Here is a 14,615-nt window from a genome sequence, read left to right on the forward strand (position 1 = left end):
AAACAGTTTGCAATTTTAATAGGTTGAAGTGGCAAACTTACATTTGTGAGTGCCTTGAATGTTAAACTCATATTTTTTGCCTACAGGAGAACCACTATGGTTTCGACTCGTGCCAAGGTTGCCAAGCCTGTGACTGTTCAGCAGAAGGCTCCCTGGCTAAGTCCTGTCACCCCAAGACTGGTCAGTGTGAGTGTAAGCCAGGAGTGACCGGTCGGCGCTGTGATCGGTGTGAGGCCAAACACTCCAACTTCACCAGCAGTGGATGTAGAGGTAACCTAAAGAGACTTTGTCGGTTATGTACAGTTATGAAAGTTTCCAAATCACAAAAAAACATCTTTTGCTAACTTGAAAAACTTGCCCTCTTGCCTAAAACTTCAAGTCAGTTATCTTACATCATCTATGGTACGGTGATGAAGCTGTTCCTTTTTATTTTCTAAATGACTCAAAACTGTATCATACATATATTGTACATTCAATAATGACAATTTGGCATTCAAAATGATAGTTTTAAATGGTAGTAAATTTCAAATGTTGGGACTCAGCTATCATCATACAGTCAGTAGTAGTCAATAAATAAGATTTCCTTAAATTCCTTCCTGGTACAGTTGAAAGTACCCAAGAAGACCAGGGATCAATGAAATCACCAAAAAGTGTTCACATTGGCCAGGTGGTCCTTTTGCACAGGTTTGACTGTACTTGTTTGAAAACTCTAACCTTGACTTTCCTTCTCCTCAGCTTGCAACTGTCCAAAGGACGGACCGTGCGACCCTCAGACAGGGGAGTGCAGGTGTCCAGAGGGACTGACAGGGACTGACTGTGAGAGCTGCAGAAATGAAACCCTCCTGTACACCCCCCGAGGGTGCTGGGGTGAGTCGATCCACTACCAAATTATAGAGTGTATAATTTTCCCATTACGACTAACATCATTTATAATTCATAGATAAACTCATCCAGGAAAAAGATAATGTCCTAACAGTATATTTTGATGGGCGTGGTTTAATATATTTATAAATAAACAAATGTTCAAAAGAGCCTAAAGAAAACAACTTAGAAATGATTTAAAGTGGTTCAACCTTTGAACCATAAAGTCTGTAAAAGAATGATGCTTATTATGATATAATAAGGGGCATGAGGTGTGAGAACTTTTATTCAATAATCTGTTCTAAATGATGGCGAGGAGAGGTTGCACCCCCTTGGAGAACACAGAACTTTGCCCAGTAGCTGGTGGCCAGATTGTTCTGATTATTTATGTTTCTCATTATAGCTAATTGGCCTGTCCCAAAGGGCTATGGACATGACAAGTGGTGCCTCCCACTGCAAACTGTTGTCATTAAGATAATCTCCATGAACAGCTTCTGTATGTAAAGAGTACACTAAATGTCCCTCTGTGTTGCTTTGTCATAGATCCTCACTAAATACATTATGTCATGAAGAGAATAATACTATGCATTTTGAGGACAAAAAGTGTAACATCTACTAAGTTTAACATAATTCCACCAAGGTACTTAATTCTGCCACCCTGAAAAGATAGATCTTCAACCGAAAAAAATCTTCAACCCAACATCCCCCAGTATAATGCACTCCTGTACATCTGACTGTGCATACCTGGGGGATGCTGCATTAGAGATATCTCAAACTCACTGTTTTTCAAAGTGGCGGATCATATACATGTAACCCAGCGTAGTATGTTAATTAAGGGTTAATGACCCGCCCCGAGGTTTATATGGTGTCATAACGCCTGGTCAGGTGCTATAACCATCGAATAAAACCACCGAGTGAGCGAAGCGAACGAGGTTGTTTTACGAGGTGGTTATAGCACCTGACCAGGCGTTATGACACCATATAAACCGAGGAACAGGTGGGTCATTAACGTTATTATCACATAGCCTATCCAAACTGACCCATTTATTTTTAATTTTCGCCGGGTAAAACCCCTCACATAGCCTATCCAAACTGACCCATATGATTTTAATTTTCGCCGGGTAAAACCCCTCACATAGCTTATCCAAACTGACCCATATAATTTTAATTTTCGCCGGGTAAAACCCCTCACATAGCCTATCCAAACTGACCCATATAATTTTAATTTTCGCCGGGTAAAACCCCTCACATAGCCTATCCAAACTGACCCATATAAGAGAGACAAATCCGCTGTATAATACATAGATTCTTTATTTAATACTATACATGTAAAATCAATCCAATGTACATACGATCTTTATATAATCCAATGTAAACAAGCAGTAACTTGTCTTATTGTTATGGACACGTAGACTTTATATCGGGCGGTATAATTTTAAATTTCTGTTCAATTTTCACAATTCCTGACGCCCGATTGTTAAACGCTTAGTTGGCTGTGGTAAGAACAATCAAGCATGTTTACATTCCCTTTCATGATTTGCTTGTAGTTTCCCGGGATAATTCTTGCTCAAGCCGGAAAATAATCCCACAGAAGCGTACACGTATCTTGCTGAGATCCTTGTAGGTAGAAACTTGTAAGAATTTTGGCGATTTTGACCGTAATTTTTTCGATGCCAACACATCGGTTTACGTTGTCATGGGGAGGGGGGCGTGTTTAGTGCGTGTCACGTTTGTTTTGAACACGGCGACATCAATTTGCCGGCTATATTTTTAATTTTCGCCAGGTAAAACCCCTCAGAAACATGAACATACCTTCCTGGGGTCCCCCTGGGAAGAAACTGGGGAGAAGTTCGGCCACTTCATGGGCGATTTTTTCACTGCCAAGATTAGCTTGGGGATATACGTTGGCCTGGAATCCAAACCTATTTTCGCTCCCGAGTGTCCTCTCCGCAAATTTGCGCCAGTTTCTCGCCCCTGAACTCCTTCAGCATGTTCCTGGGCGTCTTACCCAGCTTCCCATGACCCGAAAACTGACTCTAAGTCGGCGTCTGACAGTTCTTTGACGAAAAACTGTGGTACTCAGCTCCGTCGAATTCGAGCGGGTTCCAATGTCGTCTGATCTGGGCCGGTTCCACTTTGACGATGGGGGTGTGATAAATATTGTTTGTAGTCCTTCCGTTTGAATTGTACTTGAATTGAATTTGTTTTCCTTTTTTCATGTATTGTCCATGTATGCTAAGGAAATGTTTGGGGATTTTAAGACAATAAAGATATTCTTAACAAGGTTAAGAAAAATATTCATCAAAAAGATATCCCCTCTACAAAATGCAACGGTTGAGTTCTGACATGACGTCAATAAGTGGTGTGTTATGGCGTGATAACAGACCACTTATTGTGGGCAATGGAGGCTTCTGATTGGTCGACGCCATCTACCTATGTGATAATGGGGGTTAGTTAATGTTTTTTCCCTTCCAGTTGAGCTGCCAATCTTGAATCAAACCTCTTGGAGTCAAGGTCAAGTATATCAGCGTGAACTGGCCTTGAAGGCATGTTCCCCTCGGTGGTTGCTCATCTGTAGGTGGAGGTTATCTTAACCTGTCTTAACTTGTCTAAAGCCAAGCTTTACTTGAGTGACAGCTGAGTCTCAAATCCTTCTTCTTCTTGTAGGTATTTTGAACAACTCCCCTTGGTTGGGAAAAACTTTCAGGGATAGTTCCTTGAATGTGTTGTACATAATGCACCTACTGTCTCTGGACAACACCATACAGAATGATAAACTCATTATCATAAAGGTTAACCACACTGCTTGCAATTGTGAACAGAACGACCGGATTCGTGTGAAAGTAACCCTGTGGTAATATTTTACATCCCTCAAATCTTTGCCAGATACTAGAGAGGCTATGGTTACAGGGAGAAGGGTTTTTGTGTATGACAGCTCACTTGCAAATGTCACAAAAGCAGCACTGTTCCTAGAATTTGAAGAAAAAAATTCAAAGAAGCTGTCATAACGTGAGACAGATTATAACTTTCCATCAATACGGATCCAATTGTAAGGTATAAAGTCTTGTTCCTCAAGCTATTGTATTTTGTACACAAGTGAGTACATCACACATGTTGTAGAGTCTAAATCTATAGATAAGCAAACTGGATGTGTAGATCTTTGATTTAGATTGACAGAAGCTCAGCCAGGGGCAGACCTTAACAACTAACCTCAATCACTCTGTCTTCTAAATATTGGCCTCATTCCAAAAACATCAACCTACATGTATGGCAAGTTCTGGTTACAGATAAAACTGCCAAGGAAGAGCACTCGGGGATCAATAAAATCTGGGCTATGTGAACAGGTGGTCACTATAGACAGGATTCTTAATGCTTGTGTCTATGCAAAAAATTATCTATTAGTAAGTGGCCCCTAAACAGTGGTGACATTGTCCAGGTGGTCCTCATGTAGAGGTGGTCACTTGTACAGGTTTGGCTGGCTGTATTTCATCTGTCAAAAGTGCTGGTTCAGCAGTCTTTCAGAGTGATTGAAAATTCAACCCTCACAGTGTTGCTTCAGATCTGTTCTTCTCTCTAATTGGGCATCTTTTCTCTCTAAAGAACAAGAAAATTTGCTGATAATGCTTTTTCACAGTTGAGTAGAGCTGCTCCACCCATACCCTTTCTTCTTTTATGATAATTCTTTTGTGATTTGTTAAGGGCCACTGTCACACAGGCCAGACATAAAGCACTGTTCTCATGTATATGTATGGTAGAGACAGCAGAAGAAAAGCACCATTATTTCACCGCCATTCATGCACACAAAGGATTCCCTAATTTGCCTTTACCCCCCTGCTGACCCAATATGGAAAAGTCCTAACTTTTTTTGGAACATTTGAACTTCAGTTTGCTCAAAGGGGTGTTTAAGTTCCACATGTTTTTTTCCTATCACCCTTCATTGAATGCTTGAAAATTAGAGAAAAAAGCTAATAGATAAACATTTCATGCACTACTTCACGATCTGTCAACTTATAATATAAGACAGGGAACTGCAGTGCGACATTGATGCCTGAATTGCATACTCCCCCATTTTGTACTTTGGAATGACCCGGAAAAAGCAGAAAGCCCCTGTCCAAGCTTAGTAGTGCTTAGTCGGGGTTTAAGCTGGACTCCAGGAGGGGACGTTTTGTGACTCGGCCAAGAACTTGTATGTAATAGTTTCCAGTTTCTTGGAGAAAGACCCAAGACATAAAGCAATGGCCGTCAGGATTTTCCTGTCCCTTGCCTTTGTTTTTGGGACTCTGGAAGGGAGAAGAGTCCCAGTTTCAGGTGAGTTAAGGCTTTCTTCAGTAAGCTGAGGATAAAGTAAAAAATTTGATCTGTGAGATCTAGACAAGCTACATCCTGTGTGCAATCCTTTGAAAACAACAGGAAAGTCAACCAATAACTAGAAAATATGTAGTATAAGCCTTGAACATTTGATTATCATGAGCTTGGTTAAATCTTCAACTGCATGACAAAATGATTTTGAATCGAAAAAATCAAAGCTATATCACAATCTCTTCTATGTCTACGAAAAAGCGTACGAGTAGACTTAACCTTTTCACTAATATTTTGTATGAACATTTATTATGATGTAACATTCTGTATGAAACATTGCTGTCTCACTTGGTCACCGTACTCTAATCCTTGTCTTGCCATCACTATAGAGAAATGTAACTTGATGTCCAGAGTTCTGCAAAGAACTGTTCGCTTGACCTAAAACATTCTGACTTTAAACCTGAACCCCCATGACTCACAGTGATGATCCCTGATTATCGCTCAGAGCAACCTTCAACCCGATAACATGTTATTTGTTCCCTGAGATAATATTCCCTGTGTCACCACCTGTTAGCTGTCCCATTAAAAATGTCAGAGTTGATCAGACGCAACTGACTTTGAGGAAAACCTTGTTTTCACTGGGAGGTATTTCTTGTCAAGTGTAATAATTTCCCAGAGTACTAGAGTTACATTCTCCACCTTTTCTGGCCTTGTTTACTGTTCTGAGGGCAATATTTCTTGGCAGCAGGGCCATTCAAACCCTTGAGAAAATAAACTTTCTGTAAGCAACAGGTTTAATATAGGGAAATGATGATGGCCATATTTCTAACACTGCTCAAAGACAAATGTACTTGCTGTACTTTGAAATAGGCACAATGCTTTCTAAGCAAATCCATCCTAAGTGCCTTCAAGTGTATTTTCTACTAGTAACTTTCCACGATCAAACCTGGCCATAAGTTTTGAGTGCGACAGTATTGAAAACCCTTGAACAAAATGTATGTTTTCAAAATGAACTTAAATTTATAGATGTCAACGAAATTCTTTTTAATTTATTTCCTGACTGTTTTCCATTGCCTGAAGGCACATTTAATTCCTACCCAAGTAGAACTTATTTCCGGCCTAGGCTGGAAAGCTTATTTCCTGCAGGTGTTACTATAAGTTAGGCAATTCTTCCTGGTCCAAAGATCTTAATATGATAGCATGTCCATCTTAATTCAAGCTTTGGATACTCTTGTCTAGAAGGCATACATGTACATGTACATGTCACTGTACAATTCCAGACTGCATTAAGAAAGGAACACACTGATACCCATGTACTGAGCGTAGGATTAGGCCGAGCACTTTAGCAAAGTGTTTCGTATTTTAGATAAACTGCTGGAGACAGCTATGAAGTCACATTGTTACATTTCTGGGAATTTATCATTGTTTGAGTTAGTCTGAAAACTCTTCCCATTTGGAAATTCATGGGAATCTGGTGTAGTTCTTTCACTTGTGCAAGTTAAAAGCATTGTTTGGAAAGTTCAGAAGGAAAAGCCAGTTTTCATTGACCCAAGAAAGGCCCCTAAAGGCAGAGATTCAGTCCTGTACTTTGTTTGTTATTCTTATAACCACGGAGGGTGACTCAGATGTCCAAATATTTTGGGTGTTTTAGTGACCTATCTGTTTCCTAATTAGCATATTTTTGATTTAGATGTTATCTATTTTTCGTAAAGCTGGGCAGTTATCTAAAAGGATCTCCTAAATGTTACTTAAAGTTTTGTGACTTGCATGTTTTTCCCTTGTCTGTGTAGACTTCTTATATGGTCTTCTGGCAATTCAAAACTGCTCAAAGGTACATTCCTAGTATGTTTACAAATTGTGTATTCAAGCACTTCAAGCATTTTGGGGTCTGGGGACTCATTTTTCCTTGCAGAATGTGGTGCCTGGAATTCTTTGGCTTCGGCAATGCAGGCGATGGTTATTCTAGCCCAGTGGTGCCTAGTTCGTGGCAATTGAGGGACCCTCTTGTGACAAGTGTGGAATGTGGCTCCCCTCTCATTAAAACATATCTCTATTGTTTCATCAAAGTACCATGTTGCAGTTCCCTGCCTCAGAGGACTTCACTGGCGGTCTGCCAGGGAAATTGTCTGCATGTAGAGAGAAGATTACACAAGGGGTCGAGGGGTCAAAGATAAGTTTACGCGTTGCCATGGCAACTGACACCTGTCCCAGGGTTCAGGGGTTCTAGCACAAATATGTAGATTTGTAGGTTTGAATTCTGACACTACTCTAACAGCAGACCTTGACCTAAGACCTCGACAAAGCCTTTACATTTTGGAAACCATGTACACATGTATGAAAAGCTTTTAGCGGAATGGGTTACACCTCCTCCTCGCACACAGGACCCCCATCTTACATGGGAATCCCTTTCAAAAGATTGGAAACGAGATGTCCTGAACCAGTGTAGGATTAAACCAGGGTCTCCCAGTTACCAACTAATTGTGTCGTGTGTTCAAGAGTCTTTGATTTAGTCTAAAACATGAATGGTGAACTAATTAAGGAATACAACGCATTACGATAATTCTTTTAAAAAAAACATGTCCAGGAGCTCAACTGTGAGCCTGTTACCAGTTGAGCTATAGGGACACCCCTATAATGGCTGCTGGTACACTGTTGTTTTTCACCCTTCAACTGCACGCTATTGAGATGCCTACGTGACCCTTTATCCCCACTAAATCTCACATAATTCCACGCCGAGGAAATGAAAGTAGTAACAACCCAAGCATGTGTGATGACTTCCTGTGGATCTGAGGCCCCCTATTTAAGGCATTACTTGCTGTGACGACCCCTAACTGACCTTCCTTTCCAGGTGAGAGGATTCAAAAGAGTCAAATAGGCGATGGATCCGTTGACGACCTAAAGGAGGCCATGCATGTTAAGGAAAACTGTGCTGCATTTTGTATGAATCTGAACGGATGCTATGTCGGCATCTCCCCAAGTTCAAAAATAAAAGAAATTGGAAACAAAGTCATTTTCTCATTGCTGATCTTGAAACATGCGGGTGACCCCAGCATACAAGTAATTTAAATGAAGCTGAGTACGTTATCGGGGTATAATTTTGGGATCACAAATCTTTGTAAAGGTGTATTGATTTTGTGAATCATCTGGAATTGATGCTGAAAGAGGTTAGGTAGAAAGTCACATTTATTGGACCCCAGTCCCTTTTCTTTGATTACTGTTTCCCTTTCTTTCACTTGAAAAAACGTTTTATGACCACATAAATAGTCTAGCTTATAAGTGGGACAGCCTCAAGCAGACACCAGAACAGCTGTGTCCGGAGGCTGATTTACATTGATCATTTAATTCATAGTCTAGTCAATACATTTGTTTTCTGAGCTAACTTTCATCAGAAGTAGCTCAACTGTTCCTGCTACAAGACAGTGAATCCGACTGTGAGTGATCGTTAAGCCACCCCATGAGCTCCAATATTTTCTACAAACTTGAAGCCATTAACATCATTGAATATAGACTTAAATTGATTTCCTTTTTCAACTTTCCCCAGATTGCAACACCTGTGTGCACAGCCTGATGGACTATGTGAACAACCTGGGAGACAACATTGACCTGATGAAGATGACCATTGTCAGCCTGAGCGCAGGGCAGATCGCTGGCAGCCGGGTCAACGACATCATCAAGGGGGTGGAGGATGCAAAGGTAACGTCAAAACCATCAGCCAAAACAAAATACAGAATGGAGTATGACAGCTGGCTGTCTCCAGGACCTGTCCCTCTGTCCCGGGATGGAGATTTTCTTCTTGGGAGAGACAAATTCTAAAATTTCACCGTCTGTCAAAAAAGTCTGAGCTTCATGACATGAAACTGATGAAAAAAGTATTTTTTGTATGATTAAAATGATAAATTATTCAACAAGGAAAATCAGTAACATAGGCTCCCAAATAAAGCTGGAGGTAGCCACAGGCAAACTGATTGATTTGAACATCATTGAAGCATTATAAGTACCTTGGCAAGTTGGCATTCCACAGGTACATTAGGTTTATGCAGCTCCTATAGTAAAATTGAACCTGAACATTTCCCATATCTCAATTGTAGGCATTATCTTTCAGTCTTGAATTGTTAACCTAAAAATCTCTCCCTGGAAAAGTAGTTGTTGAAACAAATTCTTAAAAGTTGAGAGATGCTTATAAAGGCAGGTCTTCTGCATGTATGTTATGAATTAGGCTTTTTGGAGTGTTGAACACTAGCCATTACATAATGAATTCTCAAAAAGTCCATGTTAACCATTTTGTTGCTTCTCCTTCCTTACCAGATGAACATGGACAAGATGAAGGCCCTTGCCAAGGAAATAAATGATGTTGAAGATGATGCATTGAAGAACGTCTCAGACAAGGTAGGACTTAAAATTTGTCGTTATCGCCATCTAAAATACACTTTGTTCTATGGCTGTAGCAGTGAGGATAGGCTGAAGCTGCGACCAGTATTTTCTATTACATTTGCGTACCAACAGTTAATATTCTTGATTAGCCATTAATTTACCAAATGCTACATTTGATAGTAACCCTTAGCACTCTGAAGTAGCCGCTTGGTACCCAATTCCCAATTTACAGAGTTAGGCAGCAGGGAGAAGGTTAAAAAGCAAAAAAATTACTACAAATCTTGGCTACTAAGGCACTTGTCGGATTGTCTTACTTGTTGCCTTTTGCCCTCCAGTATGATGCCTTCAAGGACAAGGTTGACCAGCTGAAACGGGAGGGTGACCAACTGAGCAACCGGGTTGACATAGCCGACCAGCTGGCCATGTCTGCCAAGGACAAAGTAGAGGGTATGTACCCGATAAAATATATAACATTTCTCTGTGTACTGGTTGTTCTGGTAGTAATATGTACTACCTGATGACAATCTCCATCAAATCAGTAGATCAATAGTTCAAGTGCTCAAATACATTCCTATCAGAAATACATATAATATTCAATGGAGGTACCCATCTGCGAGTCATGAGGCTGTTGTGGTGCCTTTAATGTGTTTGATGCACCACCCAACCAGGATGTCCTTCCCTGGACTCGAACCTTCTGTTCTACTCTTGATTTGTCGTTAAGACTAACTGACTATCTTTTCTAAGAAACTTTACGATCAAATAGTTCAATTTGAAATTTTGTCTATTTGAAAGATCTCCATTAGTGACAGTAAATAGCACCTAAACACAATTTTTTGAGTCTGATGCAACTTTTTTATTTCTCGATCCCTGTTTCAGCTGCTGTAGAAGAGCTGAAGATGATCAAGGAGCGAGCGCAGAACGGGACGATCGTTGACCCCGAGGCTGCCGTTGCCGAGGCCCAGGAGATCCTGGACAACCTGACCAAGTACCGGGACGAGATGCAGGACAACATCGACGCTCGCAAGAAGGCAGCGGAGGACGAGCAAAGAAATGCCAATTCTGGTAGAGGACTATGTCTAACAGATCTTCTTGTAATGTTTCTGATATGTAGGCTTCCTTGTGTTTGCCATGCTGACTAGCTTATCCACATAAAATCCAGAAATTTCGCAACCGGGTTGGCCTATAGTACTACGTAAGCTGCATGGGGGGTAGCATGAGAGGGGGTTTCCTCCCTCTCATGGGGGGGGGGGGGGGGCTGGGGGTCTCCCCCAGGAACTTAAAAAAAATTGGAGGCTCTCATGCTGTATTTCAGAGCCATGTCTGAGAAAAATTTAGAAACGAACTAGCTCTGATTTTCATTATATTTTGTGGCTGTCTAATGCATTTTAGGGATATCTCTGAGCAAATCTAAATAAGCAAACGATTGTTCTACCCTCCTGTCCCTCCCACAGACCTGAAGCTGCGTGCTCGATTCCTGGCCCTGGTCGGCCAGAGGGAGGACCAGGCTCGCAAGGTCAGGGACAAGGTGGACTCCTTCCTGCAGAAGATCGGCGACGACGTGCAGTCGGCCATCTTCGACACCAACTGGCTCATCTCCGAGGCTGCTGTCCTCAACGCCAGGAACACGCCACCTCCTTATGAGGTATGCTGCTGTTTCAATCAAGGAGCCCAAAGCAATTTCAGAACATCAAAACTGGAAATATTCTTGATATGCTATTTACATTTACTTGCCTATATAGCACATTTCTATGATCATGATTTCATAATTTAAAAAGAGAACAGAAACAATCTGCATGAGGAGTCCTTTATACATTGGGACCACAAAAAAATCAGCGCCCAGATTTTCACTGAGTTCTCACCACACAATGACATGGCATCTTTGCTCCATGAAGGTCGATATGCAATGGGATAGTATTAGTCAAACTTACTATGTGAAGAAAAGGACTAGAAAATTGAATCTAAAAATCTGACTTTGAACGGTCTGAAATTTGCTCGGGTAGGCAGCAGTCAAATTAAGTTTCCCAGGCAGCTCTGTCCAGCTCAGGTCCAGCTGCTACATACTTTGAGGTCCTTTTTGACAATGTTCTATCCGAGATTTCCGCAGACTACCACAACCTCTGTTGCCTGCCACCACTGGTTCGTTCAATGTGCCCAGTTAAGATGAATAACTGCGGATAGAAGGGACAAGGAATCATTATCTCCTTCTCTTTCTCCCTAGGATGAGTTTGACGAGCTGTACAAACTGAAGATGTCCATTGATGAGATCCTGGGAGCAGGGATGAACCTCAGGGACCAGGCCAACAAGCAGAGGGATGAGGTTAAGGAGAAACTCAAGGTACAAATGTATTGTTATGTAATGTATAATGTATGTATACTATGTACTGTACATGTATTGTGTATGCGTGTGTTTGTGTGTGTGTGTGTGTGTGTGTGTGTATGCAATGTTACATATATGTATAGTCAATCCTGTCAAAGTGACGTCTACATAAAGACCACCTGACCAAAATGACCACTTTTTGGTGGTCCTTTAGGCCACACCAACTTGATTTTATGGATGACATCCTCTGGAGACCCCAAAACTAATGCGCGCGGGCGAAAAAAAGAAAAATCCTGCAAAAAAAAAAAATGCTGCTAAACCACAGGGCTACTAGTACAAAGCTGGTATTGCGAATTGAACAACAGAACACAGTTTATTTGTAGGAGGTACATGTAGGTACTCTCCAAGCAGAGGAGTGGGTCCAGCAGCCAACATCGATGGCATACCAATCCACATACGCCCCCAGTTTTCCGATAAGCTGGCACAATGCTAGCCTTTTGCAGCTAGATTAAGTCGGCAAGTTCCGGAGTTCTGTGTAGCCTTGGAGGAGGTGATTTTTTTTTTTGGTGACAACAGGCGAAAATCAATGCGCGCGTGGATGTCATCCATAAGATTAAGATGGTGTGGCCTTAGATATAATTTTTCCCATTGACACAAGCGTTTAACAATCCTGTCTATAGTGATCACACATCCTCAAAGCTTGGATTTCATAGGTCCCCTGAATGGTCTTCTTGGGAAGTTTTGAATGTATATGGCAGCACTGGTGAGTGCTTTGAGTTTGGGTCATTGAGAAAGTCATGAATCCTACATATTTCCTAATAGAATTCTGATAATAGAAGATAGCTAATTGAAGCTTGTTGAAGTCCTACTACCGGTATTAAGTTTGAACTAAAACATTTTTTACATTCTGAAGGAACTTGCAAGACGTGATGCCCAGCTGGATGGAGCCAAGACGAGTCTGCAGACGAAGACGTCCGAGATGACTAAACAGGAGCCTGAACTGACTAAGAAGGTGCAGGCCGCTGAGGAGTACATCTCCACACTGGACGACAGGGTGGTGTTGCTGGAAGGGTAAGTTATATCAACATGTTTTTTTGTTGAACGCTGAATTTATAACTGTATGACATAATCTTCATACGTCGTTGATAGCAGAAAATCTACTTTTCCATACTGCAATAATTACAATTGTTTTGAAAAATTCAGAATTTTAAAGCAGTGGGGTTGAATTAAACCTTTCGAGTGAAATGTATCCTCATACCTTTGACAGGTTGCATGCTTTCTTCTGGCACTATCTATTAGATGTCTCATGTCTCCGTCTTTTTAGCACTGTACAGTCATGTAGATAAATGTTTGTATATTCTAAAAAGTATATTCCTATAAACAGTTTTTAGAATAATGAATTAAAAAAAGTATACCGATCTGTATTTACCAAACTATTAAAGTATTGATATATTGAGAATATACTGGAGCTCCCGGAGTAGCCTTTTTTCTTGTAGCAAGGACAAATCAAGTCTTGATTAGTGGACTTCCTTGAAAAATTTTGGAATAGAACTAGTTAGATGAAATCAATTATCATTTTAATTAGTAGGTATTAGTTTAGCATAGCCTGACTTGTTTTATTGTGTTTGTACCTGGTGTTGCTGTTTGCTGGCTGTGCACCCCTGCTCTCTCTGCTCTCTGTCCCGGTCTGGTTGGCTCTCCCTCTCGGGGAGGGAAGCTAACAGTAAAGGTAAGGCTGGAAGCAAGATGGACCAATGTGATCTAACAAACATGTGATGACAGTCTGTGTAGTCACTACAAATCTAAACATCATTACAAACCAGTTAACACTTCATCTTACTAGAAAATTCCTAACTTGAACAGCTTCATAAAACAAAACTACTTTGTATTATGTTTTATGCAGGCCATTCAAGTCTTTCATGTGTTTTGTAATAGAAGAGTTTAGACTTTTGGTAGCTAATATGTGATTCGTCTTTATGCGATTTTACCTTCAGTCATAGAGTGTTCGACCCCTCAACTTTTGTCAAGTTTTAAGAAAAGCTTAACAGCAAGATTATACAGTGTTGATAATAACAGATGTCATCACATGTTTGTGAGATCTTGGTCAAATCATCAGCATCCCCATGGTAACCCCCATCTCACCTGTCAGACTACAGCAACTGCTGTGGTGTCACCTGAACCCGAGTCATCTAAACGATCCCATCACTTTTCTGTGCTAAAAAATGTGTTATCTCCTTTCCTAACTCTGCCTCTCTTTTCCCTATCTTCATTGTCCTTGAAAAATGTATGACAATTCATGTGATATGTAACATTACGATTAAGACTGACAACTATTTTATAATAATCAATAATCTTTCTTTCAGGCGTGTATAGCATGTACTAAAACGTCTAGTAAAAGCATGTTTCATCTTCAATATGAGGATGTATGTAAGTACTAAAATCACCATAGAAAACTAATAACATTTTTCTTTAATTTCAGCACTTTGTGTTTGTTATGATTATTTAAGTTTTTGTTAATCTGCACACATAAAACTTCATTACAATGTATTATTGAAAAATTTATCGTGCACACATGTTATATATAACTACACCATCAAAAAGGTGATTTTTTTTCTTTGGACTGAATTCACAAACAATGATTTTGTTACAGAAAAGTCTTTTTAAAAAAGACTCCATGGACTGTTGATATTTTGACAATACTTTCAAGATACAAACACTGTCACAATAATCTGAGCAAAAGAATTTCAACTGTATGCATGCTTTGTAG

General features: G+C 40.4%; 1 protein-coding gene across 2 annotated transcripts in view; it reads left to right on the plus strand.

The window, feature by feature from the left end:
* The window catches only part of LOC136428821 (laminin subunit alpha-5-like), a 95,186-nt gene that overhangs the window by 56,478 nt on the left and 24,093 nt on the right, over positions 1 to 14,615 (plus strand). For both annotated transcript variants that reach the window (XM_066418587.1, XM_066418588.1), the window contains 9 exons: positions 87 to 270; positions 736 to 867; positions 8,702 to 8,853; positions 9,466 to 9,546; positions 9,867 to 9,978; positions 10,408 to 10,593; positions 10,983 to 11,173; positions 11,750 to 11,866; positions 12,762 to 12,919. In XM_066418587.1, the coding sequence (XP_066274684.1) occupies positions 87 to 270; positions 736 to 867; positions 8,702 to 8,853; positions 9,466 to 9,546; positions 9,867 to 9,978; positions 10,408 to 10,593; positions 10,983 to 11,173; positions 11,750 to 11,866; positions 12,762 to 12,919 (1,313 nt within the window). The remainder of the gene's footprint in view (positions 1 to 86; positions 271 to 735; positions 868 to 8,701; positions 8,854 to 9,465; positions 9,547 to 9,866; positions 9,979 to 10,407; positions 10,594 to 10,982; positions 11,174 to 11,749; positions 11,867 to 12,761; positions 12,920 to 14,615) is intronic.

This window comes from Branchiostoma lanceolatum, chromosome 2, assembly GCF_035083965.1.
Source record: "Branchiostoma lanceolatum isolate klBraLanc5 chromosome 2, klBraLanc5.hap2, whole genome shotgun sequence".
Lineage (NCBI taxonomy): Eukaryota > Metazoa > Chordata > Leptocardii > Amphioxiformes > Branchiostomatidae > Branchiostoma > Branchiostoma lanceolatum.